Here is a 26,598-nt window from a genome sequence, read left to right on the forward strand (position 1 = left end):
AAAAGGTGCGCTGAGGCGGCCACACGGAGCTTCCTGCCCGCAGGGGGCGCCGCGCTCCTCTCCTTTTTGTCCACGCGCTTGTGTGTCGTTGACACACGCGAGCGTGACCTTGGCGACCGCACTTGTTGTCCTTCTTACAAGCTAACCACTTGGCTGCGTGATTTGTTTGCTTTCTTTTTGCAGATGCTCATGTGATGAATCTGATCCAAATAAATCCAATTCACTTCTTTGCGTTTGTGTCGGTCGGCCATGTCTTTGTACCTTCAAAAGCGCGACGATGAGTCGGCCGTTTTGTTGGCATGTGAAGTGAGCAACGGTCACCCCCATGTGGTGCCCCCACAATATATCTTGGAAAGAAGTGAACAATTGAGGCCCTCCGCCAAATCAAATACAGCAGATCTAAAAAGTTGACACAGCCCTGTTCAAGGGCCTGTTTTTTTTTTCCCCCCCCCCGCAATAAAAGCAGCAGCCCGAGTTGACTGAGCTGTACAAGCCAATTGAAAATGAAGCCGAAATCTTGAGTAAGAAGAATAAAACGACTGAGATGTGGTGTTGCACAAGTGCGCGCACCCTTTTGTGACTGGGATATGGCCGTGTTTCGAATTGACCCGTCGGGCCAAATAAAGTTCACACCTTCTGGTGGGCTTTTCCTGCCCGATGCTTGCTTGTACGCTACCGCTGCACTGTTCCTAACTTCTTCCCTCCCCGTTGCAGCCGAGGAAAAAGAGTCGGGTGGTCGGTCGAGGCCAGCGAATCAAACGCGCCCAGCAGCCAGAGGCGCCTTGGTATCCCTCCCCCTTGCTCGGCCCCCTCCCCACCTTTCCCCCATCTTTCCAGCTTGGCTCTGTGTGCATGTGCATGCGTGCGCGCTTGCGCCTTCAGGATTTGGGCTGGAGAGTCCGACAGAGTTTTGCAGGAAAAGAAGAAAAAGGAACGAGGAGGAGGAAACGTGGTCTTTTGGAGGTGAAATGTCGCAGGGCAGGAAGCGCCACTAGACATGTGAGTTTCTCTCGGTTGGCCAGCGTTTGATTTGGACAAATGTGTGGCAAATGTTTGACTTTGTAAACGTCATCTGATTGGCTGACATTCTTCATTGTTTTTTGGGGTGGAGATTTTTGGGCAAGTGACCGGAGTCACTCCTGAAACAACTTTTTGTTTTTATTACTTTGAGGATGAAACGTGAATGCTAAGATGCCACTTACCGACGGTCCTCGTTGTCGCTGTTTAGAAAGAGGACAAAAGTGCCGTAGCACAACTCATGCGATCTCAGGAACGTCCCATAGAAGTTGCCGAAGGTTTTTTTAAAGGGAGAATGAAATACGAATAACAAGTCAACGTGTGGACGAAACATCAACGTTAAAATGAAACTTTTAAATAAGAGGACATTTGATTGTTTTTCAATCAACAAGACAGACCTGAGCCTAGCTCGAGGGGCGTGGCCTCATTTCATGAGCTCGCGCCCCAAAATCCTTTTGGGGATTTCGCCCATTTGCAGTACAGCCACAGTGCGTATGCGCCCATCGTGAAGTCGACCGGACGACTGCGAGTGGCGGCTGTCAATCACGTCTTTCTGCGGCGGGTCGTGGGCGGAGACTTGACAAAGAAGACTCTTGTTTGAAGGTCACGACCGCTTGACACCATGAATATTTATCCGTACAGGCAGCTTGACGTTATTCCAATGAGGCTCATGAATATTCAGCAAGTGCACAAGCTAACATGCCTGCGCTCTCCTCAGGGCTGAGTGTTGCCGAGTGGGCGGGGCCAGGAGAGCTGCAGTCATCCTCGTGTGGGCGGGGCTTCACGCATACGGTAAGATGCTTATATGGACAAACTCTAGAATGCCCCCCCCCCCACCACCAATATCAGGGCACATACGGCAAACCACTGACTGGTCGCCACTCAGTTTTCAATTTTCGTATCTGCGGACGCTTTGTTGGTGTTCGATGACGCTGACATGCAAACACGATTTCAGAATGAGGAAGGTAAAAAGCCGCTTGAGCATGCCAAGTCCGAATGAGGTTCGAACCCAAAACATCCTGCTAACCACTCGGCGAGCTTGCACATCCGTCACGCGACCTCCGCATTGCTTGTTTCAGGCTTGTCGCGTAACCTCTAAAAGTGATGTCATCAACATGGATGACACTTGCGTGTGCGTGCGCCAGCTCACTTTGTCAACTAATGAAAGCCATTGTGTCAAGATTTTGGGCACCAAACTGCAAACATATCGTCGCTAATCCGACAAGAAAGAAAGAAAAAGAAAAAAATAAACTTAACGCTAACCTACTGAGTGCGCACGGGTGCGTGTGTGTGTAATATATTTTCCATACCCTTCCAGCAGCCTCCGGCCAAGTACACTCGTAAAGTTCCCAGAAGTACAAACCACCCCCCACCTCCCCTCACGCCACCCCCCCCCCCCACACACACACAGTGCGTTTTGTGTGTTTGGTGGAAAGAACATTGGCCACATTCAAGCGCACACAATCAGTCTCCTCACACTCCGAGGAGAGTATTAGGTACCGCCCACTGCGTTAGAGTTGAATGTTTCATTTTTGGTGGACACGCCTCTGACATGATGTCACTCTGACTTTAGCCAACACACACGCAAACATAAACACGCATACGCACACACTCACGATTACTCTCACACCTCTGTGGGAGCGTGAAGCCCCGCCCCCCGCTGTAAAGTTGGCTCTTGAATTTTTGTGACTAGGACAACATATATGCATATGACAACATGGTGAGGTCACTCTGGCCTCCGTACATGCGCGTTGGTTGCCGCAGCTGTTGGCCAGCGTTCGTGAATCCCTCTGTGACGGTGCAACTAAAAGGGCGACGCTACCCCCTCGCCTCCCCGCGAGAATCCGGATGCTCGTTCATATGAGGCCGAGACCACTTCCGCGTCGCTGTCAAAGCATCCAAGAGCGAAGGGGCTCACAATGTTGACGTTGAGCTCACTGGCGGTTTCTGGCATGCGCGAGACATGCGGCCTCACGGGGCTGGCGCCATTTGCTTCTTGAGTTCCATTCTTGGAGCCTCGTCTCCTTACTTCCTAGCTCCCTCGCATCCTTGTGTCTCGGCGTCCTAGTTTAGCGCCTAGCATCCTTTGTGCCGCGAGCTCCATCAGCACCAAGGAGCTAGCAGAAAGTAATTAAAAAGGTCTGTGCTGCAGGATGCAAATGTGGTTTTATTCACAGGCAGGATCAATCCGAAGAAGCCGCTTAATGCGCGCGCGCACACACACACACACACACACTTTAGCACATTAGCATTTAGACGAAGAAGACACTCGTTCCAACGTGTTTCATGTTTGACGGTTGTTGTGTTCATTAGATTGAATACGACGCACACGCACGCACACAGCTCATTATTCTTCATTGTCTTCATGAGCACAGGAAGTGCACGCCTGATGTATTTTCCTATCACACGTTTGAAATGTTAAATGTCATCACACATATTTGCATGTCTGTGTATGTGCGTCTCTACTTCCTGTGTGTGCGTTCTTTTTTTTTGCCTCCACGAGCATTGACTGAGGGCTAATTGACGCTGACTGTCTTCCCCTTTTCTCGCCTGCTTGTTCTCTCATCACCTTCAGTCTTCTAGTTCTCGTCTTGTCGTTTTCTTGTCTTCTCATTCTCTTGTGCCGTCATGTCTTTGTGTGCTCTAATTGAGTGTTTTTCAAACACCAGTGTGCCGCGAGATATCGTCAGGTGTGCCGTGGTAAATGATCTAATTTGTGCGCCTGTGCGGTCCAGCGCCTGGCAGCGTAATCGTGGCTTTACTACGTTGTAGTACTCTTCCAAACCAGCAGGTGGCAGCGGCAGCAGGTTGCTAATTGACTTTGTTTAGAGACAAGCGAATTAGTGATGCATGTTTATTCCAAACCGGCCCATGTTTCACACAAAGTATCAACATGGAAAATTATAAAATACTTTTTTCTTTGCGTTTATATAATTCCTATTCAAGACGTTATCATATAATGTCGTTCTTCAATGCTAACAAATGCGGATATAAACGATATAGCGCTCATATTGTTAAAATAAGCTTTTTTTTTTTCTTCACAATTTCAGCTGGTGGTGTGCCGTGGGATTTTTTTCACAGAAATAAATGTGCCTTGACTCAAAAAAGTTTGCAAAACACCGCTCTAATTGAGGGTTCTCATCGTCTTACTGAGTCTTCATGTTCTTCGCTGCTCGTTTTGACTTCTCGGCTCTGACATGTCTGTACTTTTTGGAATGTGACTTGCTCTCCTCCGAGTCTTTGGTGTCCTGAGGAGTCACAGCCTGAACGTCTCATGCCTGTTCCCCCAACCCCCCCCCCCCCCAACCTCCCACCCCACCCCCATGGCATGACAGTTCTCGGGTGCGAGTGGTCCAAGTGCGGATCCGTGTTGACGGAGTCGGAGGGCCGCCTGACGTCTCCGTGTTACCCGAGCAAGTACGGCAACTCCCAGAGTTGCCGGTGGAGCCTGCGAGCGCCGCCGGGCTTCGTCGTGCAGATCTCGTTCGAGGACTTCGAGCTGGAGGAGGCGCCCGGATGCATCTACGACCGTCTCACTGTCGCCACGGGCAACGGCGAGGTCAAGTTCTGCGGTCTGACGGCAGCCGGCCTGGTGCTCAACTCCAGCGGCAACGCGATGGACCTGGCCTTCACTTCTGACTTCAGCATTCAGAAAAGAGGCTTCAGGATCAGTTTCAGACACGGTAGGTCAGCAGGTCACCGCGGCAGCTTAAGTGCTCGCCGCGACTCGACTGTCTTCAGGACCTTCTCATAAGCCACATGCGGCAAATACAAATGAGTCTGACATGTACCTCAGCACGTTGGCATCGTCACCTTTTGGAGACCCAATGAGGACAACACCGCACGTGGCCTTTTCGTGATCCAATCCGTTGAATTATTTGCTTCCTACTTTGTTTCCTCATTTTCTTCTTTCTTTCCTTGTTGCTTCCCTTGATTTCTCCCTCTACCCCCGTCCTTTCTTGTGTCCTCGTTTGCACGCCTTCCTTTTTTCCACCTGCTTACTCTGCCGTCGTTTGTTTCCTTGTCGTCGTCCCTGCCTCCTACCCGTTGTCTCCGTCCCGCCCCCGGTAGTTGCCGTGGCGCTGAGAAATCAGAAGGTGAGCGTCGCCGCCGGCGGCGGTGCGCCGGCGGCCCGGGTGTCGCCGTCTGTTGCCATGCCAACGCTGCGTCACCTGACTCTGTGCTTGGAGATGGAGCGGAGCGGGCCTCCGCAACAGGTGAGTGTCGCTGTGACATGACTGTGACATCAGCTGGCACTGCTGGGAATCCCGCCCTTTTCCTCTCCGCGCTAGTGCCTTGGCCGTTTTGTCGGGGCTCGCGCCAAATGATGGGAAAGATGGATTTCTTTGGTGCGACTCACTCCTATATCTGCATTGATCCGCGTAAAGTGAGTGACCAGCTTAGTCGCGGAGCAAGTCGAGTTGCTGCTCCGTCGCGATTCGGGAGTAAGGGATGAGTGAAGGCTTCCCAGCAAGGCCGCAGATGCCGCATGGCGATGACGTCATACATCAGGTGAAGATATGAATGTTGGGATGGCGCGGCGCGCAGGTGGAGTGGATCTTCACGTACACCGACGCGGACGGCGGCACGGCGCTGGCGCTGGGTGCGGACGAAGGCCGCGTCAAAATGGTGGTGGAGGGCGCCACGTGCTCGCTGGACTCCATCATGACGGCGGCCGACTGGACGTCCGCCATGATGGGCCTGTGTGTGCTGTGGGCGTCGTCCAGCGGTCGTGTGGGCGTCTACTTCAACGGCAACCACTGGGCCAAGACTTGCTCTGACTCCAGCGGGCGCTCCGTGTTGGGCGGTGGCACCTTTCGCCTGGGAGGTGAGACCATTTTCTTTCACACGTGCTGGCGCTCGCACTGAAAGGGCAAAATGAGGCGTGTGAGTGAGTCCCATCTTGCAGTGGTCCCCAACTTTTGGCCTCTTTCTTTTTGATTCAACATTTTGATTCAACAGTACAGTCAAGGTAGAGCGCTGTCAGACGACATAGTGAACTACTAAAAATGGACCCCTCGGGAATAATGACCTTCATATGCAAACGTGATATTTAGGATTTTGCATACTACGTTGGCATCACTGCTTCTGGCAAATGCGCACGGTCACACCGTGACACGATTGGTCGCTGCCGCGTTTGTCCGGTGGCTGCCGGCCACTTACTGGCGGCTGAATTGCGAACGGCGACGTGGGCGGGCTGCGCAAATTCGGCTCGCACTTTCATGCTTCCCGCTTCCCGCTATTTATATATTATTTATGTCTCGATTTAGTCATACGTGCATCACAGCCTTTTATTGTTGCCGTTCTATTTATTGTACTGTTTGTAAAGTGCTTTGGTACAGCTCCAGCTGTTAGGAAATGCGCCGTATCAATGAAATGGTATTGTATCGTATTGCATTTCCTGGTTTTTGACGACACGCCTTGCGCAACAGCTCCCTCCGTGCCGCTGGTGCGGCCAGCGCCACACCAACGATGTGAAGGAACTTCTCTTATCAAAATCGCTTCCTCTGAGGCAGTTTACGCCAAGTCAAGGCTGCCCATCAGCTGCACGTTTAGCCGCGCGGTCGGCCATTGTCACTGTTACTTTCAACTTCTTCGTCGGTTTACTGGCGAATTCTGTTGACGTCCGCTCGCCGCGTCTGATGGAGTAAATGTGCTGGCAGCTGGCCACGTAAATCCCGATTCTCAATCCTATCTCAATCAACCCAGCACTACTTACACTGCCCTCGGGAAGGTAACGGACAGGGTGGCAATTGCGGCGGGCTGACGTAGTTGCCGTGTCCCTTTGAGTCGCGAAGCTCGGATCCCCACGGAGGCTCAGTCCAGCTGCTCGGGTGGGATACAGAGCCCTGCCTAGGTTGGCCTAGTGTGTCCCCGGTCTTCCCCGGGGCCTCCTCCTGGCGGCCGACGGGCAAAAAGGCTCAACTGGGAGGTACCCAGGGGCGCGAAGGCCACCCGACCCCGACGCTCCTCTCTACTCCGAACGCCTCTTAGGGAACCGACCGATTGAGCGTCTCAGCTTGTCTCCCAGGCAGAGCCCCAACACTGCGGAGGGAACTCATTTCAGACACTTGTATGAGTGATCTTGTTGTTTTGGTCACGACCCGCCGCTGCTGGCTATAGGTGAGCGTGGCAAGGAAGACACGCCCGCCGCTCAATGGAGGGCTTCGTCCTTTGGCTCGGCGGGCGGGCGGGCGGGCGGGCGGGCGCCGTCACCGTGACAGACCAATGCGGGCTGGGCCTGCCCATCTCCCGCTCCCTTCTGTCCTCTCAAGATACTTGAAGGCTTCCTTCCGCTTTGGGCCCGATCTCATCCCCGACCAGGAGAGGTCACGCCCCACCCTCTTGTGCCTGAGGACCGTGGCCTCAGATCGGGAGCTTTGGATTCTCATTCCGACCGCTTTGCACTCGGCTCGGGCAGCCCCGGCGAGAGCCCGAGGTTGCGGCCGGACGAAGCCGACGGGAGCGCATCGTCGGCAAAAAGTAACGATGCGACACTAAGGCCGTGAAAGCGGAGCCGTTCAAGGAAATAACGTCCACACCTTTTCTAAACAGAATCGGCGAGGTGGAGTCCAAGCCTCGGCGGAAACGAATCCGACTTATTGCCGACGACAATGTGGACCAAAGTCTAACGCGCGTCGTCGAGGAACCAATCGAGCGGTAGCAAGAGGCGCGATATCCCTATTCTTGGAGCGCATGATGCCCCGAGCGCCAAGCCAGAGGCACTGTCCCCAATGTCCCCGCGTGTTGCAGTCAAGCGTGTCAAACAGGACAGCCCCCCCCCCCCCCCCCAACGTCCGGAGGCCGTAAGAACTCCGAGCGGATGGCGGCCATCTTGGGGGGCCCCGCTAAAAGTTGCCACGAAGGCTTGAGCGTGTCGCGCGCCTCCTCCGGCTAACGTTGGCTGTTGTGTGGCTCAGGGCCGAGCAGCTTTTGGGGCAGCGTGTACAACGTTCGCGTTTGGGACTACGCCATGACGGTGCAGCAGCTCAATGTGCTCACCTGCCACGTGGCGGGAAACGTCATCGACTGGGACAACAGCTTCTGGGACGTGCCCCCCACCCTGGCCCGGACGGACGCCGCCCTCAGCTGCAGTGAGTGGCCTGCTCTCGCGCCTCGCTTGAGTTGCTCTCCTTTTGCTTTCGCTTCGCTCGACTTTCTCATTTGCTTCTGGTGTCTCTCTCTCTCTCTCTCTCTCTCTCTCTCTCTCTCTGCCCGGCTCGTTTCTCCAGTCTGCCCTTTTGCGCTCGACTCTAATGTCTCCGTTTCTCTCCAGTTTGTCACCTGTTGGTCCAGCGTCTTTAGTTTCTCCCGAGGCTTTCTCTTGTCTCACCGGCTTGTTTCTCCAGCCCGTCCTTTCTCTCCCCACTCCCTTGTTTCTCTCGAGTCTTTCCTTTGTCTCGAGCCTTACGTTTGGTTTGGTTTGGTTTCGTCCGTTGGTTGTCTCGTTTCCGTCAGCTTTTGCTCGAATCTCGCTCATTTGTCTCGTGTTGCTCTCGCTCGTGTCCCCACGCTGTCGTCCTTGAGACTCCCTCGTTTGGCTCGGGTTTCTCTTGAGTCTCTTTGGTTTCCCTCTCTCTCCTCTCTCCTCTGGGGTCTCTCTTGTTTCTTGTTTGTCGCGCTCTGGTGACATCACACAGGAAGTCACTTCTATGTCCAAGGAAAAGCGGCATGGAAAATACAATAGCAGCACATTCCATCTTGGCTCCGCTCGCTTGTTTGCTTTTCTTGCTTTCTTCCTTGTTTTTCCTCATTGGCTTCATTCTTTGTTTCATCGTTTCGTCCCTCCTTTCTTTCCCGGTTTTCCTTATTTGCTCCCTCGTTTGTCTCCTCACGTGTTTCTTGGCTTTCTGTTTGCTTCCATTTTTCTTTGCCTGTTTGATTCCTTGTTGTCGGTGGTTTTTTTTTTTTTTTTTTTTTAATTTATTTGATTTTTTTTCCATGTTTGTTTGCCAGTTGCTTTCCTAGTGTGCCTCCCGGTTTGTTTTCCCCTCGCTTTTCCCATCTCGTTTGTTTCCTTGGTCCTTGTTTGTTTCCTCCTTTGCTTGCTCGTTTCTTTTCCCCCGTTTGTCTTCCTTGTTTGTTTCATCACGTGTTGCCTTGTTTGTTTCCTTGTGGTCACTTTTGCGTCGAAATGGAAGCAGTGAGGAAAATGACGAGCACATTCCGCGGGGCCGCTAAGCTAATGGAGTCCAGCTGCTCCCTTGAATTCTCACCAGTCGACGTGACGGTTGCGTGTGCGCGCACACCAACGCGCTACGCGCACGCGCGTGTGTGCGTGTGTGTGCTGTCTTAAGATGACAGAGAAGTGATGTTTTTGGCATTTGACGCCACAACAAAACACACAGTAGCTCATTTTCTTATGTCCAATTTTCAGTCATCTGCCGTTGATTTCGGCACAATGAGATTTCAATTGTGTTTTTTTTTGTAACCCTTCACTTGAAGAAAAAGACATGACAAATGACAATGACATGATTCAAAACAAGTTGCCTTTGCCTTCTAGGGTCGGAGTTGTTTCTCCAAGCTTTGAAACTGTATTTTCGCAGAAGTAACTTAACTTGCATCAGCTTCAATAGAAAAAAATGTTTTGTAATATGCAAATGTGAAAATGGTGCGAGCGCTTGTAAAACTCTTCTTGAAGCGCTTCGAGGTGCGAGTTACTTTTGGGGGGGAAGGAGACTTTGCACAATCTAGCAACCAAACGGCCAAGTTGTCAGCCATGGCGGCCATGTTGCCGGTGTCAGCAGTGCACGTCCGCCACGAGGCTCTTTGGACACGTGGGACGCGTCGCCTGACTACATTTGTGTTCTTCTTTTTCCATTGAGGCGTGTCCCTGCCTGGCAACGGCTCCGTCCACGGCAACTGCGACTCCGCGCGGCCGGGGTGTCCAGGTACAAAAACAAAACAAAACATGTCTGCGATGTGTGCGCCATCCACGCTGGGATGTGCGCTTGCCTTCACTGTTTTCATACACACTGGGTGGTGTGTGTGTGCGGGGGTGCGTGCGTGCGTGCGTGCGTGCGTGTGTGTGTGAGGGCGATGAAATTGAACTCATGCTGGTCATCCCACTTGTCCTGTCTCCCTTTGCAACCTTCCCGCAGCCGCTTCCTCTCCTGCTGACTCCACTAACACCACCCATGCTACTAATGCAACACACACACACGGTAGGTATCGCATGCACGCACACACTCCACAACGCCACGCTACCTCCATATCATCCCCCTTCATCCACCTTTGTCAACTTGCTCCTCTTCCTCGTTGGTACCTTTGCAGCATCCGAAATGTTTTGCTCTCTCTGCTGGCCACTTTTCTCTCTCCTCACAAGTGTAAATGGAATTGTGGTTCTGGGCTGGCGTGAGCAAGATTGGCAAGTGGCTCCGATTGACGACAACAACAGCTCGTAGCGTAGGAATGGAATGTAGACGCTTGCTGTCCAATGTCATGTGCTCCTGCATCCACTTGGGCTGTTGCTCTTGTTCATTGTCCTTCCCAGTCCATCTGATCACAGCCTCTGCGCCCACCCGCATGCCTCTAACCCCCGCCAGTACCTCCGGTCCCACCGCAAGCAGTGGCCGTGCCGGCAGCTGGTCCGTGGGTAAGCCTTCATTGGCCGGCAGAAGCGCAAACAAGGCCAAGGTCCCTTTGATGCTAGCAGCAAGCTCGCCGGGAAACTGTTGCCCGCTGCGTGCGTGCGTGCGTGCGTGCATGCGATGCGTGTTTGTGTCTGTGCAGGTGTGCGTGTCTGGGTCTGGGTTTGTGTCTTCTCCATTTGCACCAATCTATTTTTTTTCTTCATATACTTAAAGCCAAACATCTTTTTTTTCAAGAATATGTTCTCAGCAGGTCCACTAGTTGAAACACGGCATTCTGATTCATGTTGCGTTTGTGGAATACGAGGTAAGCAGCCAAACGCACTCCTTTTTAGCCATCCCCGGGGGCGGCCATTTTGTCTTCTGTCGACCGAATGAAATGACATCGCAACCGCTCGCGACGACCAATCGCGGCTGACCCGTTCTCTGAATCGGAGCCGCGATTGGCCGTTGTGTGCGCTTGCGACGTCGTTTCATTCGGTTGACAGAAGACAAAATGGCCGCCCCCGGGGATGGCTAAAAACCAGTGTAAAAATGTGCAAAAAGCATCAGAATGCCATGTTTCAACTCGTGGGCCTGCTGGGAACACTGACGTTATGGACGGATCCACAGCAATATTTATTTTTCGCTTTTTCTCAACATCGAAAAGAGGAAAACATTTTGGTTTGTTTGACAGATGTCAGTCAACACCAGTTTGTTGTGTGGTGGCTGAAAGTTCCACACGCGCGCGCACACACACACACACACACACACACACACACACACACACACACACACACACACGCATGCATAGAGAGACCCCAAGGCAGGCATTCTACTTGCTGAGTCTATTTAGCACACGTTTGAAAATGTCAAGCCAATGTGGGAAGCGGTTTGGACGCCGGGCTGACTTGTGCCGTTTGCATCCTGTGTAGCTCAGCAGACGCAGCGCCACCCGCTGGCAGCCATCACTAACAACAACCTGACTAACCCGCTAAGGCCCGGTAAGACTCAGTCTGGTGCGAACAGGGGCTAGCTTAGCGCGCTTGAAGCTGTGACGACGGGCGTGGCGTGGTGTAGCGTGGCGTAGCGTAGCGTGGCGTAGCGTAGCGTTGCTTAGCGTAGCGTTGCGTAGCGTAGCGTAGCGTAGCGTTGCGTAGCGTAGCGTAGCGTTGCGTAGCGTAGCGTAGCGTAGCGTAGCGTAGCGTAGCGTCGCCGCTTTGAACCCTTTGTCGCACCTTCTTCGTACCGCAAGTCGTGCGTTTTGATGTCAGTCCCGATCTATTCTAAGCGTTGAGCAAGTTGATGTTTTCAAGCTAGGGTGGCCTCGCTTACTGTTGCGCTGCTCACTTTCTATCTTTGCCAACACGCTAACTAGGGATGTGCGCGACTCGTCGTTTAACCGTTTCACCGTCGACGATTTATTAAACGTTTAGTATTTTACTCGTCGGTGAAACGCTGCATCAAGCATCACGCATCTTGTTCCTCACGCCTCGACCTCTGTGAACAAGCTGAGCACCAAGAGAGAGAATTGCTCCCCTGCCCCCCGCCCACACGCACACATAGTAGGGGGCGGGGACACTTTTGCAGCCATCCACGTGTCACGCGCACTCCCATTTTTGCTATCGCCGAGCGGCTCGGCTTCTGCCTCACCATTCGCCGTATGAGGCAACGTTTCCGCAGAGTCGTAGTGGTGATCAAATGTGCTGATTGTCGCTGTGGCCCGTCACTGTTGTTTTGATGGCTGTTGTTTGCTTCCCGTCACACGCGCATGACAGCGTTGATGCAGCAGGATGCCCCACCCGCAAAGACAAGCTACTATAGGGGCCGCCCCGAACCTCAGCCCCCCCACATCCACAGGTACCCGAAACGTGACGTCGCACCGGCACTCCGTGGCTCCCGGATGGCCGCCTCCCCCTCGCCCCGGTCGCGCTCCTTCCAGCCGTTTGACCCCACGTTGCCCACAAAGACGACTTCTGGTGGCCCGGGGCGCCAGGCGACGTGGCATGCTCGTGTTTTTGCTTCTGGAGCCACCAAAGTACCCCCTCGGGGGCCGCCCCCGTCACGGCAGCTGCCCGCTCACCCGAAATATGAAGCCACGCCCTCATTAGCACCTGCCAGGCCGCCGGGGTTCCCGCCCCGATTGCCGGGAGGACGGCGGCCCTTCCTGGCGTTGGTCTCCACGCCGCTCAGGAAGCGGCCGAGCAGCGCTCGCCGGCCGGCCGCCACGGGAGCCCCGCCCGAGCGGCGGGCCACGGCCGTAGCCAAGCCTCTCGCGTCGCGAGCCATCCCCGTCACCGGAACGGGCAGCGGAGCCAACGTCAGCCAACGCGGCCGAGCTTCTATCGGCCAGAGTTTATTCGGCTCCGCCCCGAGCAGGACCTATCACGCAAGTTCTAATGGTGCTTTGGCTCCGCTCCACTCACTGCCATCTTTTCTCCACAGCCCGCGTCCACACAAGCCGTCCAGCAGCTCATTGACTGCTTCAAAACTCACTCCGCGCTCCGTGGCTCCGCCCGCTCCCCAGCCGGAATACACCGGCCAATCATGGGCCGCCGTCCGCGATCCTGCTCCACCTCCACCGAGCGGGAACTTTGGAACTTTTCCGACCTTTGAATTCCAAAGAGCCTTTGAGGCGCCGCCGACAGCGTCGGGCCGCCACCCTTCGCTTCCTCCTCCTGTGACCGGCAGCGAGTCGATGCTCGTCCCACGTCCCGTGACCACTTTGTCAGGCGGCGGCTCGTCCCTCCCCATTTTGCCAGACGCGCTTCCCGAGACGCGGGGGGCGGGGTCACCGACCACAGCCTCCTACCAGCAGGCTTTGGGGAGCCGCCCCATTTTCACCTCCTGCCCCCACCCTCCTCTGGTTCATCCTCTTCAACATCAAACCCCTCCCCTTCCTCATTCGACTCCTCCTCTTCACCCTCTGTTGCTGCCTCTCCGGCACTTGACTCCTCCTCTGAGCCCGCCCCTCACACTCCGCCCACCCTCAGGTGTTCCCGCCCTCACATTAGCCACACCTCCAAGCTCTTCTGGCCTCCCAGCGCCGAGCCCGTCCCCCGTCCACGTACGCCGTCCCCAAAACAACATGGCTGCGGGCCTGTGGGGGGGGTGTCCACGCAAGCACGGCCGCGATCGGACGAGGGACAGTAGGTCGACGTGACCGATTCTAATTATAATCATTCCAATCATATCAAGCTCTTTCATTGATTTGGCCTTTTTGATTGGCGCTTCTTGGGTGACGTGACAGCTGCCAATCAATAGAGCGGGCAGGATCTTTCCGGTACTGGCGGCTGGCGATCGGCTCGTCAATGAGACGACCCGGGGCCTGGGATTCGTTTGCTGAATCCGCATTGGCGTCGTAGCGTATGTTTGAGCCGTACGAACGAACCGACGGCCCGTTCTGCGCACTCTTTGATAAATGAGGCCCCTGGTGGTTTGATTGCGACCTTGCGCTGCCGCCGCTCCTCCGCTTCCCGACTGCTTGTGTGACTAGTGTAGAATGACGCTGGAGTGACATCTGGTGGCCAAAAGCAAACGTAGCAGCAGCTGTTTTTCACTAACCTTGGTGCGGCAGCGGAACCAAATGTTGGTCAAGTCTTAGAAAGGCTTCCTGTGTGTGCGCAGAGGCCTTGTTCTACAGGCTGGCTTTGGTGGTGCGCGACGGGAGCTCGACGCTGACTCGAGCGGACGTGGTGGAATCGGTCGCCTTTTGGGTAAGGTCGTTGTCAAGTCCAACAGACGGACGGACGGAGCGTTCCGTCGGCCGGACAGAATGCCCACCTCTGGCTAATGCAAACGTTGGGTTGACGTGAGCGTGTGTGCGTTTGCGGCGTCAGCTGAACGAGACCTTCCGCAACTGGACGCATGCCGTCTCCGTGGACTCGCTCAGGTGAGTCGCCGCTCGGCGGAGGGCAAGATGTCGTTGCCGCGCGCAGGTCACACTAAGCCAAACTTTTGGACTTACCGCAGCGTCCGGCCTGAAGGTCACTCAAGGTGGAAGCCTTTGCCCGTCAGGTTAACGCTCACGCTCACGTTGTGTGGCCGGCGTTGACTTTGAGCCGCCGGTGTCGCGCAGCTTCCTGTGTCGCACGCTGCTGCGCCAGCAAGACATCACCGACGACCTCACCGATGTCCCAGCGGCTGTCCGGCACAGAATCTCCAGTGGCGACCCTCGCATCGGCGACGGGCTCGAGGTCCACGCCGACTCCGTTCGCGTCAGCCCCTTGGGTAAGACCACCGAACGCACGGGCGCTTTTGTTCACATCTTCCGGTCTCTCGTCCTGACGCCTAAATCGGGTTCTTTTTTTTCCCGACGTACTGGCCGCCTGCGATTGTTCTTTGACTCTCTGATTAGAGCCAATGGGAAATACGTGGACAATAATTGAGCTTTTCATTTCCTCTTGATGATGGAGAGGCGGCGGTGGGGTGAGCGTCAGGCTGGTTCTGAATCTGTGGACCATATAGCGCACAAAACGTAGGCTGCTCTTTTCAGAAGGCTGAAACTGAAGGCCGATCGCCTTCACGTCGTCCGCAAACAAAACTCTCCGTTAAGCGTATTTGAGAAATTTGCAAAAAAGGGAAGCGGTTCCTGTATGGAGCCCGGTGGAACCCCGCGCTCAGACGTTGGCGTTCTGTTGTCCCTTCACACGGACAGACACACGCGACTATGGTTCCTTTCCTTATCAGTCACCGCAGAAGCGCTCCAAGGCTAGACCTCTCACGCCGTTATGGTGCAGTTTGCAAATCCGGATGTCACTATTGATTGCATCAAAAGCTTTGGACAGATTCCACCCCAGCCCCCCCAGAAAATAAGTCCAACTCCTCACTCACCCCCATTGATTTCCATGTTTTCAGTCACATCGGGTGTTTCCGTTCGGGGGCTCGTATCCTCACAAAAAGGATCTCCCATTTCTTTCCATCACCGTTGGGTCGGTTGTAGACAACTCGCTCCAGGACTTTGGAGAGGTTGGAAAAGATGGATGTAGGTACGATTGTGACTTTTGCAAAACCCTTATGTGACGACTGGGAGAATTCTGGCTACTTTTGCCGCGCGTGTTACCACTCCAGTGAAAAGGAAGCGATTGACGCAGAAGACAAGCGGCTGCGCAACGACTTCTAAATTGCTCTTTTCACCAACCGGCACTTTGAAATATTTTTGACAACCGCATTTTAACTTTTATTTTGGGGGCATCCTGACACTGAACATTTTGTTCTCGTTTTTCGGGTGGGCCTGGCTGACCGAAAAATGCTGTTGTTGTCGTTCCTGTCCCCGTCCCTCTCCTGCCAGACAACTGCCCAGAAGACGACACGGTTCACTACCGCTGGCCCGAGAGCCGGCCCGGCTCGGCCCATTTCCTGCCGTGCTTCCCCAACAAGGAGCAGAGCGCCACCCGCGGCTGGTAACAACAAGTGCATGCGGGCAGAGCTGGCAAAAATACTCACACTAACTCAACCTGCACAGAAGGGACACAAAGAGGACATACTAGCACCCGCGGTTCAAATCCTTAACTGTACTTAAGTCAAAGCAAAAAAGTGCAGATTCTGAAAGGTACCCAAGTACAAAAGCAAGAAGTTAAGTCTTACTGTCACTTCGAATAAGTTGGCGTGAAAGTAGGCTTCTTTGCGCACCAAAGATTTGAGCTCTTTTATTGTTGGCAAGTAAAGCTTCACACATTGATCAGGTCAAGAACCATCTCCGGCTCCAATTTTGGGGCGGGGGGGGATCCCTTCTGAATGTACTTTCAAAGAATATTTCCCAAGTCTTTCAGACTCGTATTAGCTTGGGAGTAGACAAATGCGCTTTACCTTATGCAAGTCGATTTCTTAGGGCGACATTACCAGTTCCAGCTTGGCCAGAAAAAACCCCGTGGGCCCGTAGACCTGAAGGTGAACTTTCCCACGCAATGCACTGTGGTGCCGACCGACTTCCTGCCGCGCCTCTGAACGCCGTGCGCTGGCTCCCAGCTTTCTCCGATGACTCGGAAAGCCGCTTCAAATGCGCTCGCCTCCTCGCGTTAGTGCGACTGGGCCACTCGCGCTCTGCGTGAGCGAGCCAGCTCCTCTTTGTGCCTTGGCCCTAGGGTTTAGCTAACCGAACCGCGGCGGCCAAGCCAAGTCAGGCGCCCGGAGCCGCACGCGCCCGGAGCCGCACGCGGCCGGCGGGCGGCTGAACGCTGGACTTGAGTACGGCGACAAAGTGTTTGTACTTTGTTCCTGCCACTGTGCGCAGGAAGTGTTAGGACAGGAAGTGGCGTGGGGGGTTCTCGCTAGCATTTTTGTTCTCTCTCTCTCTCTCTCTCTCTCTCTCTCGCGCTCTCCCCAGCTTGATCGACCGTCACAACTTTTCGTCCTTCTGGTCATCCGCCGACTTCAGCAACTGCACCGACATTGACGCCATCCAGGTTTCGGCAGGTAACGCCTCCCGCCCCTTCCCCCCATCTCAACAGTCACGAGATACAGACGCCCCCCCGGCACCGTTCCTAATCATTTGTCCGGTCCGGGCCCCAGAGAACGCGGCCGAAGTCGCCGTGCAGCTCGCCGCCATCACTGACAACCGGCTGTCCCGGGAAGAAGTGAGTCACGGCGCCGCCGGCCGCCCGGGTCACGCCGCCGCCCGCCCGGGTCACGGCGCCGCCGCCGCCTGCCCGGGTCACGGCGCCGCCGCCGCCGCCGCCGCCCGCCCGGGTCACGCCGCCGCCCGCCCGGGTCACGCCGCCGCCCGCCCGGGTCACGCCGCCGCCGTCCGGCCTGTCTTTGTGTGCGCAGGTGTCCAAAGTGGTGAGCAAAGTGCAGCAGCTGGTGACCGTGGCCCACATCAACACCAGCTTGGCCTCCACCGTGGTCACCATCATCTCCAACGTGATGAGCGGCCCCCACAGCGCCCTCGCCGCCGCCTCGGACAGGTAGCCCCGACCCTCGGCGGCAATGGGCCCGGCGGGCCGCGCCCGTACTCGACGGGCCGCGTCTGGCATTTGAGAAAGCTTTGCGACGGTGCGGAGTCGGCCTGGCGACAGCTGTGCTGCGACTTGTTAGGGCGCTGAAGGCGGTGGATCATCTTTTGGACAAGTTGCACTTTGAAGGCTCCAGCGTGAGCATCAGGTCCAGACGGCTGGCTTTGGGGGTGTCGGCCTTCAACGCGTCCGCCTTCAACGGGACGTCCTTCGCCGCCTTCATCCCGACGAACTCTACCGAGCCTCAGGTAACGCCGCCCGCCCGCCCGCCCGCCGGCACGTTCCTCGCGGCGCTCGACGCCGGGCGTTGACCGCCTTGTCGGGTTGTTGGCCCCGCCCCCCCCTCAGATTGACTTTGAGTCGGAGCAAATCCACTCGCTGGCTCAGGTCACGCTGCCGCCCTCGCTGCTGGCGGGCGTGGACCCATCGGCGCCGACCCGCATCAACTTCCTGTTCTTCAGCACCACCAACTTCTTCCAGGTCCCATTTCAATCAGTCATCCCCTCACGCTTCAAGGGGAAGCCAACCCCCAAATGTGCTTTACAAGAATGTGTTCTATGCGCCTTCACTCATGGAAACAGGGCATTCGGATGGACGATGAAGAATAGAAGTTCAGCGGCAAAAGGCACCCCTTTCTAGCCGTCTCTGGGGGCGGCCATTTTGCCTTCTGTCGAGCGAAAAGGACATCGCAGCTGCTCACGACGACCAATCGCGGCTGACCTGTTTTCTGAAGCGGAGCCGTGATTGGCCGTTGTCAGCGGCCACTTTGGGTTGACTTTGGCTTTAAGCATACGAATGCGGCCATTTTCGGTCCATCTCAGGGGGCGGCCAATTTGCTCGCAACTGAAAAGGAGTTGCTCAGGTACCGACCGGTCGCCGCTCGGCCTGAAGAGAACAGGTGAGCCGCGATCGGCTGCCGGCCGAGCGGCTGCGCTGTCATTTCCGGTCCACAGAAGTTGACAAAACGCCCGCCCCCGAGTGGGCAATGTCCCCGAGTGGGCAATGTCCCCGAGAACGCCTTGCTCCGACTCGCGGAGGCGCACGGAACATATTCTTGCAAAGAAGCGCTTTGGCTTGACTCGCCCTGGAAGCGCAGCGCGTGAGTGCTTTTGCCGCTTCTGGTCTCCAACGTCCCTCGGTGTTTGTGACGTGTGTCAATGTGAACGCGGGTCAGCCGGAGCAGGACGGCCGCACCCTGATCAGCTACGTGGTGGCGAGCAGCGTCGTGAACCGCAGCGTGAGCGAGCTGCGGGAGCCCGTGCGGATCCGCATCAGCCATCTGGCGCCTCAAGTCAGCTGCCGTCTCTTTGTCTCTCCTGTCCTCCGAAGAACATTTTGACCGAAGAACATTTTGACCAGCCGGCCGTCTTGTCCTTTCAGAGCGTCCTCAGCCCAGTCTGCGTCTTCTGGGACTTCAGCATGAATGGTCAGTGATGAAGATGGTGTTGATGTTGAGGATGAGGATGGGGATGGGGATCATGAGGAGGAAGAGTGGAAGGAGAATTGAGGATGAGGGTGTTGACGTCGTCGGCGCTGCCTTGCGTCTGTGTGTGTGCGTGCGTGTCCGGCAGGTGGCGGCGGAGGCTGGAACGGCGACGGCTGCCGCGTGGCCGGCGAATCGGGCGTCAACAAAACGGTTTGCCTGTGTGACCACCTGACGCACTTCGGCATCCTCATGGTGAGTGAGCGCGGGCGGCCGTGCCGGTTGGCCGCCGGTCAGGGGCGGAGCCCGGGGTGGGCCTGGCTCTGCCCACCCAAATTGACAGACGGCCCACCCAGAGAGATTCATGAAAAAAATCTCCACTTTTTGCTTTGAATTTGTGCGTGGCTGTCTTTTTCATTTGATCGCATGGTAAGCATGGCATAGTTGCGCTTGTCTAAGGCAGATCTGAACTCCCTCCTATCCGGTTGGTCAGTTCATGAGAATGTCGCCGTGTGTCGGGACAGGAGGATTGTGCTCAGTGAGGGACGTATTCAGGCCGGTGCGTCCTGATTTTTGCAGGCCCACCCGTTAGCCGCACTCCGATCCGCGCGTCTTTCTTTTTCAGGACATCTCGGGGGTGTCCCCGCACATCGACCGGCGCAACAACCGCATCCTGACCTTCATCACCTTCGTCGGCTGCGGCGTGTCGGCCGTCTTCTCGGCCGCCACGCTGCTCACCTACGTGGCCTTCCAGTGAGTTGCCCAGCCCCGCCCACGCTCCAAGTTGACTCGCGATTCGAAAGGCGGGATCGCGGGTCGCGGACGCCCGCCAAAGCATATCTTTTTTGTCTCGCCCGAGTCTGACGTCTTAATGCGAAGATATCGTGCGAAAGGCCGTAGATGGGCTCGCGGAAACCGGCATGAATTCAAACAGCCGCCGCTTGACAACGAGCCGCGGCAACGCATCCGAACGAGAAAAGCGGCGGCCATTTCTTCTCTTTGCGATGTCGGAACGACGACTGCGGCTGAAGCGTAGTCGGCAACCTTGTGTGGGTGGCAGGAAGTTGCGTCGAGATTACCCGTCCAAGATCCTGATGAATTTGAGCGCGTCGCTGCTGCTCCTCAACATGAGCTTCCTGCTCAATGGCTGGTTGTCGTGGCAACGGAGCGAGGCGCTGTGCCAGGCGGCCGCGGCGCTGCTTCACTACTTCCTGTTGACGTCCTTCACCTGGATGGGCCTGGAGTCGGTGCACATGTACATTGCGCTGGTCAAAGTGTTCAACACCTACGTGCGCCGCTACATCCTCAAGTTCTGCCTGCTGGGCTGGGGTGAGTCCTTGCCCCCCTCTGGCCAGCCGTGTGGCCCTTTAGTCCCTGCGTAGCCTTGAGAAGCAGCCTCGGCCCAACTGAACACTTGCTTTGTTCATCTCCGTTTCAATATCGATCAAAAGAATTGCGATTAGACCGCTTGCCCTAGCGTGCCCTTTGTACTCTTGGTCCTCACGAGCAGACGGTGTCGTTCCTGCACTTGGGGGCCTGTCCTCCCGCGTGCTTCGGTCTGAAAAGGCACGCTGCGCACTTGATAGTCTGCGCCGGTTCTCCCGTCGGCCGGAGAGTGCGGCAAACGCACCTTCCTGCAAATGGGTGCGGCAAACGCACCTTCCTGCAAATGGGTGCGGCAAACGCACCTTCCTGCAAATGGGTGCGGCAAACGCACCTTCCTGCAAATGGGTGCGGCAAACGCAGCTTCCTGCAAATGGACACACTCGGGGTGGAGCCGCCTTGAAATGAGGCCGTTCCCGTCTGGACGGCGGTGCGCTTATTCTCACTCGCTTTTGGAATGATGCAGCCGAGCGCGCGTCTCCGTCACGTGCCCGTCCGTCAGTCTAACGTCAGTCGAAGTTCATTTCACATGTCACGAGTGTGACCTGTTTTCCAATTGGAATTGAAAAGCTCCGCAATCGGCGACGAGCAGGAATCCTCACAAGTCACCGGGTCACGGCCGGCCGAGGCCTGCGCGCCGATTCCCAGGTCGGGCACGGCGGGTGTGTCCGAAGGCTGGACGGGAGAATCGACGCACCTTCAAAGTGTGCAAGCAAGGTGCGTACGAAACGGATCTAAGCGCCAACCCGAGAATATGCCCCTAGAAGAGCAAGCCAGTCGCACTAGGAAGCTTTTTCGACGCTGTCCTCAAGGCTATGAAATCAATGCTCGAATGGCTTTTCATTCCCTGTCAGCTTCCCCCCAGCACAGCAGGGGGCGCAACACGGGCACGTGCTCTCATTCTCTTGCGCTTGCAGGCCTTCCTGCCGTGCTGGTGGGATTGGTCCTGGCTGTGGATAAACGCGCATACGGAGCCCAGGAGTATGGCGGCGGACATTTTGCTGAAGGATCGTCGCAGTTGTAAGTTTGGACCAAAGGACCGGTGACCGAGCGACCGACCGAGCGACCGACCGACCGACCGAGCGACCGACCGACCGAGCGACCGACCGACCGACCGAGCGACCGGCCGACCGGCCGACCGACCGACCGACCGACCGACCGACCGACCGACCGACCGACGGTCATCGTCCCCGAGAAGTTTCTCCGGCCTAATTGGAGTCGATCTGTCGCCAAATCACTTGATGATTCGGAAAGGCCCAGCAGGGCTCTACACAAACTTTTGCTCTGGGGCCGGACGCGCCCGGTTCGTGTCAGTGCTAAAGTAAAGCGCGGCGGCTGTTCAATTTTTTTATCCCAAATTTTCGGTGCTTGGTGCCGCGTCCCACCGCTCCAAACGCATCATCCGCGCATTGGCTTCAATTGAAACACAGCGCCAGAAACGCTCACGGCGGATTTGGTCCGAACGTAGCACGATGCTGCGGGGATGTTTTTTTCTGCCGCAGCGACTGCCAGACCGGTCCGAATCGAGCAAGTAGGAATGCCTCAATGTAATGACATCCGGGATGAACACCAAAGTCACGAAACAAATGTGTGATTTGAAAAAAAGAACTTGCACTGTACAAAAAGAGAGCACTCAAGAAACAATCAAATCTCTTCAATCATGATATGCGAGTGAAAAGTGAGGGGTACCTGAAACAAGGGGACAAAAAGGACAAGGGAAAGAAAGGGGGGAAAAAAGAATGCAACATAGACTACCTTCTTGGACCCCTTTAACATTTGTCTGGTCTTCCTCAAATATTCCAAACCCCGCCCCCCAAAAATGACTCCTGCCAAAATCAAGGCCAGACATCATCAATGATCCTTCACAAAAACAACAATGAGTATTTGGATCTTTTCCCTTTGACTCTGAAGCGAATGTGAATGTGAAGCCAAGATGAGCACATGGCCTGTTGCTCCATGCTAGGCGAGAAATGCGCCGTCTTCTGATGCTGGATGAGTCGCGTTGGCAGGGCGAGCCGCCGCTTCCGAATTGGAGTGCAGCCGAGATGTGCCGCGTAGCAAAGTGTTGAGACGCAAAGCCCGCGTAGCCAGTATGAAAGATGAATTATGATACAGTACGTCTTATCAGGGCTGGACTTAGGGTTACGAACGGCTGGAGTGTGAAAAGACAAGCCGCTTGGTCAATGGCAGCGAATGAGTTCAGGGCTAGAGAAACCAATCGGACTTGACTTGACTTGAAAGCCGTGCGTCACATGCTCGTGGTCGTTGTCTCCTCAGCTGTTGGATCCGGAGCGCGCCGGTGTTCTACGCGGCGTGCGTGGCCTACTTCTGCCTGGTCTTCCTGCTCAACGTGGCCATGTTTGTTGTGGTCATGCTGCAGATCTGCGGCCGTAACGGCAAACGCGGAAACCGCACGCTGCGACAGGAGGTACCGCCAGTCACGCCGCCGCCGCTCGTAGCGCTACTGAAGCTGCCGCTAGCTGCCTTGTTGCCTCGGTAACGCCGCCGGCCTCCTGCCCGGCGCTCAGGTGGCGCGTAACCTCCGCAGCGTGGTCAGCCTGACCTTCCTGCTGGGGATGACCTGGGCCTTCGCCTTCTTCGCCTGGGGGCCGGTCAGCCTGGTCTTTGTCTACCTCTTCGCCATCTTCAACTCGCTGCAAGGTGACGACGACTCAAGACACGAGAAAGTCCAACTGGGTTGTTGTTTGTTTTTCACACAACTCCAATTCTTGACTTGATGGCCGTTACCCGCCTTTGCTTGCAGAAAAAGTAAATAACGGTGACGGTATTACTTCTCCTGATACTTAACAAGCTTTGAACATTTTTTTCAAAAAGTGATGCCCCAGCCCCCAGCATTAATTTGCCAAAAAGTAGAAATAAATAACTTGAAAAGAAGTGCTTTCTGTTTGGAAGAATAGCCTTTTGCTCAAACGTGCTGAAGACATCTCGACAGACATCTCGTTAACGTAAAAAAACAAAAAATCCCAAATTAAGTGGACAGCGACGATATATATATATATGTTTGTTTTTTTTTTTTTTTTATAGAATGACCGAAAATATATTGTGATATAAATTGGTCTATAGCTAAGATTGTGTTCCATATGGCCCAGCGCTAGGCTCCAGTCATACGCGTCACATGTTCCGTGCAGCATGGCAAGCGTGACTGATGGCTGCTTGTGCCTCTGCTTCTTCTTGTTGTGTCGACCGCACGCGCAGGACTCTTCATCTTCTTCTTCCACTGCGCCCTCAAAGAGAACGTTCAGAAGCAGTGGAGACGCTCGCTTTGCTGCGCTCGCTTCAGACTCTCGGAGAACTCCGGTAACCTCCTAAGCCCTCGTCGTGCACATCAACATCATCACCCGCGTCGTCATCAAACACACCTGTGCCGATTTTAAAAAAGAAAAAAAACAACTTTTTTTATCGATTCATTTTTTAAATTACTACTTACTTTGTCAATTGTACCTGTGTAATTTCCATCCATGTTTCAAAGTCACCTCCGTATTTTGTCCTAGCGTGGTTGCCATTCTCCGCGACCGTCGATCATGCGGGGGCCGCATATAACGGAGCCACAGCGCGGCTGCCGTGGCCCGGAAGCCGGAGCCCCAGTTTTAAGTTTTGAATTTTCAGTAGCAAAATTGCCAAAACAACAACCGGTGCCGGCCGGCCCCCGGCCATGTTTGATGACGCAGATCCAACCCAGTGGCGTCGTTAATCGACGCGCGTTCCCAATTGCGCTATTTTCGACGCTCTGGAACGCCACGTGCACTTCTACTACGTGCACACTTCAATGAGGATCGTAGCGTGGGTATTGGAATCGGGGAGATTACGCTGAAGGGTGTGCAGCTTGTTCTGGCTCTTGATTCTGCTGCGTGTCCTCCAGTCGAGCTCAGTGCTGCCCGGTGCGCTCAACTCGACATTTGGACCTGGATGCTGTTGTGAAGTCTTTCAGAACAATAGCTTGTAAATCTGCGATATAGTGGTGGTTTGATTCATTCAAATCCCAAACAGTAATATCACCGGTGGTGGTGGTGGTGGTGGTGGTGGTTGGTGATGATGACGGTGATGGTGATGATGATGATGATGATGATGATGACGGTGATGGTGATGGTGATGATGATGATGATGATGATGATGATGATGACGGTGATGGTGATGGTGATGGTGATGATGATGATGATGATGGTGATGATGATGAGGAGGAGGAAAAGGAGGAGGGTCATGTCGTGGGTCACATGACTAAACTGTGTGGCAGACTGGAGTAAAACGGCAACCAACAACACCAAGAAGGCCACTTCGGAACAGGCTGGCCAGTCCTTGTCATCGCACTCGTTTGGCTCCAGCGCCACCTACTGGACGTCCAAAGCCAAAATCACACTGACACCTTTCAGCAACGCAGGTGCCTCAAACACACAATTAGCACGGCACAATATTGTACTCTGCTTCTTCTAAGGCTGGCTGGAAAGTGATTCGCATCACTCCCTGCCTAAACAAAGTTGTAACTGTGACAGACGTTTCCTTCTTCTTTGTGTCGGCAGAAAAAAAAAATCAGAGCGGCCCCTTTTCCTCAAAGGCGGAGGCCATCTCGTCGTCGTCCTCCTCCTCCTCCTCCTTGTCCGTCCTTCCCGTCAGCCAGATGATTGACAAGGTCAAAGGCTACTGCTCAGCGCGCTCCGACGGCTTCTAAAAGAACATCACCCTGACCGACCGCAACCTCGCCCCCCTTTTGGACGACAGGACCCTGCCAGAAGGCCACGATGTCTCAACAAACAGGAAATGACGTCATGGTGTGACCACAAAACAAATTCCTTCGGAATGTCCAGCGACCGCCGGGTCGTCCTCTGATGGCGGCCGGGTGGGTGCCAAGATGGCAGCCAGGTGCGGATGCCTTGCTGGTCCCCGGGCGGTCGCCTGGCGGGCCCCCGGGCCATCGACAGATGGTCGCCTGCCTGCCTGCCTGCCTGCCTGCCTGCCTGCTGGTCCATGGGTGGTGGCCAGTTGGTGCCAGGGCACCAGCTCACCTGGCCGCCCAAAAATGAAGGCCAGGAATAGCAAACATGGAAGGAGAGTCTGTTTTTTTTGTTTTGGGGGTGAATTATTTGATGTCTTTGGTCAAAGGGGTTCCCGTGGGGTCTGTTTCCATTTGCTTGGCATGATTGACCATCCCTAACCCGAGCAGATCACCCCCGGACATCGTGCCCAGGCCGAGACCTCAACAGAAAAAAATGCAAAAGTACTGAATTCGACAAATGAAATGATGCCGCATTCGAGGAAGGTGGGAAGTCGGACTTGTCCCGCTCGGATTGTCCCACTTCTGACCTCAAAGTGTTCGAGGCGAATGTAAACAACAAAGATGGCAGACTGCGATCAGTTTGTTGCTCTGATTCATCACAACACATTTTGACCTCTTCATAATTTCCTTCATTTCTGTCAGTAAAGTTGACTACCTTTTATCTTCCAAGCATTTCACCAACCACTTAATGCAGGGCGATGATGGCGTACAGTATCTTCACGCAGTCAGTGTAAAGCGTGCTGTGTGAAGTTATTTCGAATAACCAATTGTAATAATAAACAAATGAATACAAATAAATAATACGTTTATAACCTAAAAATGATTTTGTCTGTGTCTCCACGTGGGTCGCCGTTGTCGAGTGAGGTCACATTGAAGTCGCTCGGTGAATTCGGGGGCCTGTTTTATTGCGGTTATATTCCCATTTCCCTAACTCGAGCCTGATCCCGATGTCCACATTTGCACCCTTGCGTCCCCCAATTGCGCCTTCCCGTCGAGGCTGCGAGTGTGTAGGGTGTCCCAATTGTCGCGCGGCAGCTGTGTAGCCAATGCTATGACTACAGACGGATGGACGTCCATAGCCACCGAATCTTACATGACTATGACGTGTGTATAACGTACGTGGACGAAGGACATCCCCGCAGCTGTGTGCGTCATGCGCCTTGGAGGAAAGACACACAGCTGAAAACTTGGCCGCTCTCCTGCGGAGTGTGATGGCTACGTGGGCACTAGAAAACAAAGCCGTCGCCTGTGTGCATGATAATGCACCTAACATATGGCGAATGAGACCTTGCCGGACTGGGAGTCGGTACCATGACTCATGACATTATTCATAATAAATGCCATGCATTGCATTGGCAAATGTATCAGAAATGTATTTCTCTTTCAATGAAAGTACAATGATTTCCAATGGAGGGTTTGTAATCGGTTCCTCCAGTGACTCCGACCGAACAAGGATAGATCGGT

General features: G+C 54.8%; 1 protein-coding gene across 11 annotated transcripts; it reads left to right on the forward strand.

The window, feature by feature from the left end:
- On the forward strand, positions 1-26,294 carry adgrg6 (adhesion G protein-coupled receptor G6). Of its 11 annotated transcripts, XM_086018336.1 has the most exons (33): positions 1-999; positions 1,736-1,809; positions 4,353-4,700; positions 5,089-5,114; positions 5,208-5,234; positions 5,566-5,845; positions 7,938-8,111; positions 9,843-9,908; positions 10,119-10,181; positions 10,511-10,612; positions 11,522-11,590; positions 12,365-13,735; positions 14,214-14,302; positions 14,426-14,478; positions 14,559-14,582; positions 14,665-14,816; positions 15,877-15,988; positions 16,912-17,000; positions 17,097-17,161; positions 17,355-17,491; positions 17,622-17,787; positions 17,888-18,019; positions 18,714-18,830; positions 18,920-18,965; positions 19,111-19,217; positions 19,588-19,715; positions 20,023-20,291; positions 21,263-21,365; positions 22,623-22,773; positions 22,874-23,006; positions 23,562-23,663; positions 24,598-24,741; positions 24,881-26,294. In XM_086018336.1, coding segments are annotated over exons 1-33 (5,070 nt in total). In that variant the 5' UTR covers positions 1-997; the 3' UTR covers positions 25,030-26,294. The 11 variants fall into 11 exon arrangements, with proteins under 11 accessions (XP_085874462.1, XP_085874463.1, XP_085874461.1 ...); XM_086018337.1 differs by lacking the exon at positions 10,511-10,612 and having other exon boundaries at positions 5,089-5,234; positions 24,881-26,293; XM_086018335.1 differs by lacking the exon at positions 10,119-10,181 and having other exon boundaries at positions 5,089-5,234; positions 24,881-26,293.
- The last annotated feature ends 304 nt before the right edge of the window (positions 26,295-26,598 follow it).

This window comes from Filicampus tigris, chromosome 20, assembly GCF_054856515.1.
Source record: "Filicampus tigris isolate MCC_2025a chromosome 20, RoL_Ftig_1.0, whole genome shotgun sequence".
Classification (NCBI taxonomy): domain Eukaryota; kingdom Metazoa; phylum Chordata; class Actinopteri; order Syngnathiformes; family Syngnathidae; genus Filicampus; species Filicampus tigris.

Excerpts from the sequence above, each read along its gene's own strand:
- adgrg6 (XM_086018335.1), top strand. Across the intron at positions 14,303-14,425 it reads TGGAATCGGTCGCCTTTTGG|CTGAACGAGACCTTCCGCAA; the intron begins GTAAGGTCGTTG and ends TTGCGGCGTCAG. Across the intron at positions 23,664-24,597 it reads CAGACTCTCGGAGAACTCCG|ACTGGAGTAAAACGGCAACC; the intron begins GTAACCTCCTAA and ends ACTGTGTGGCAG.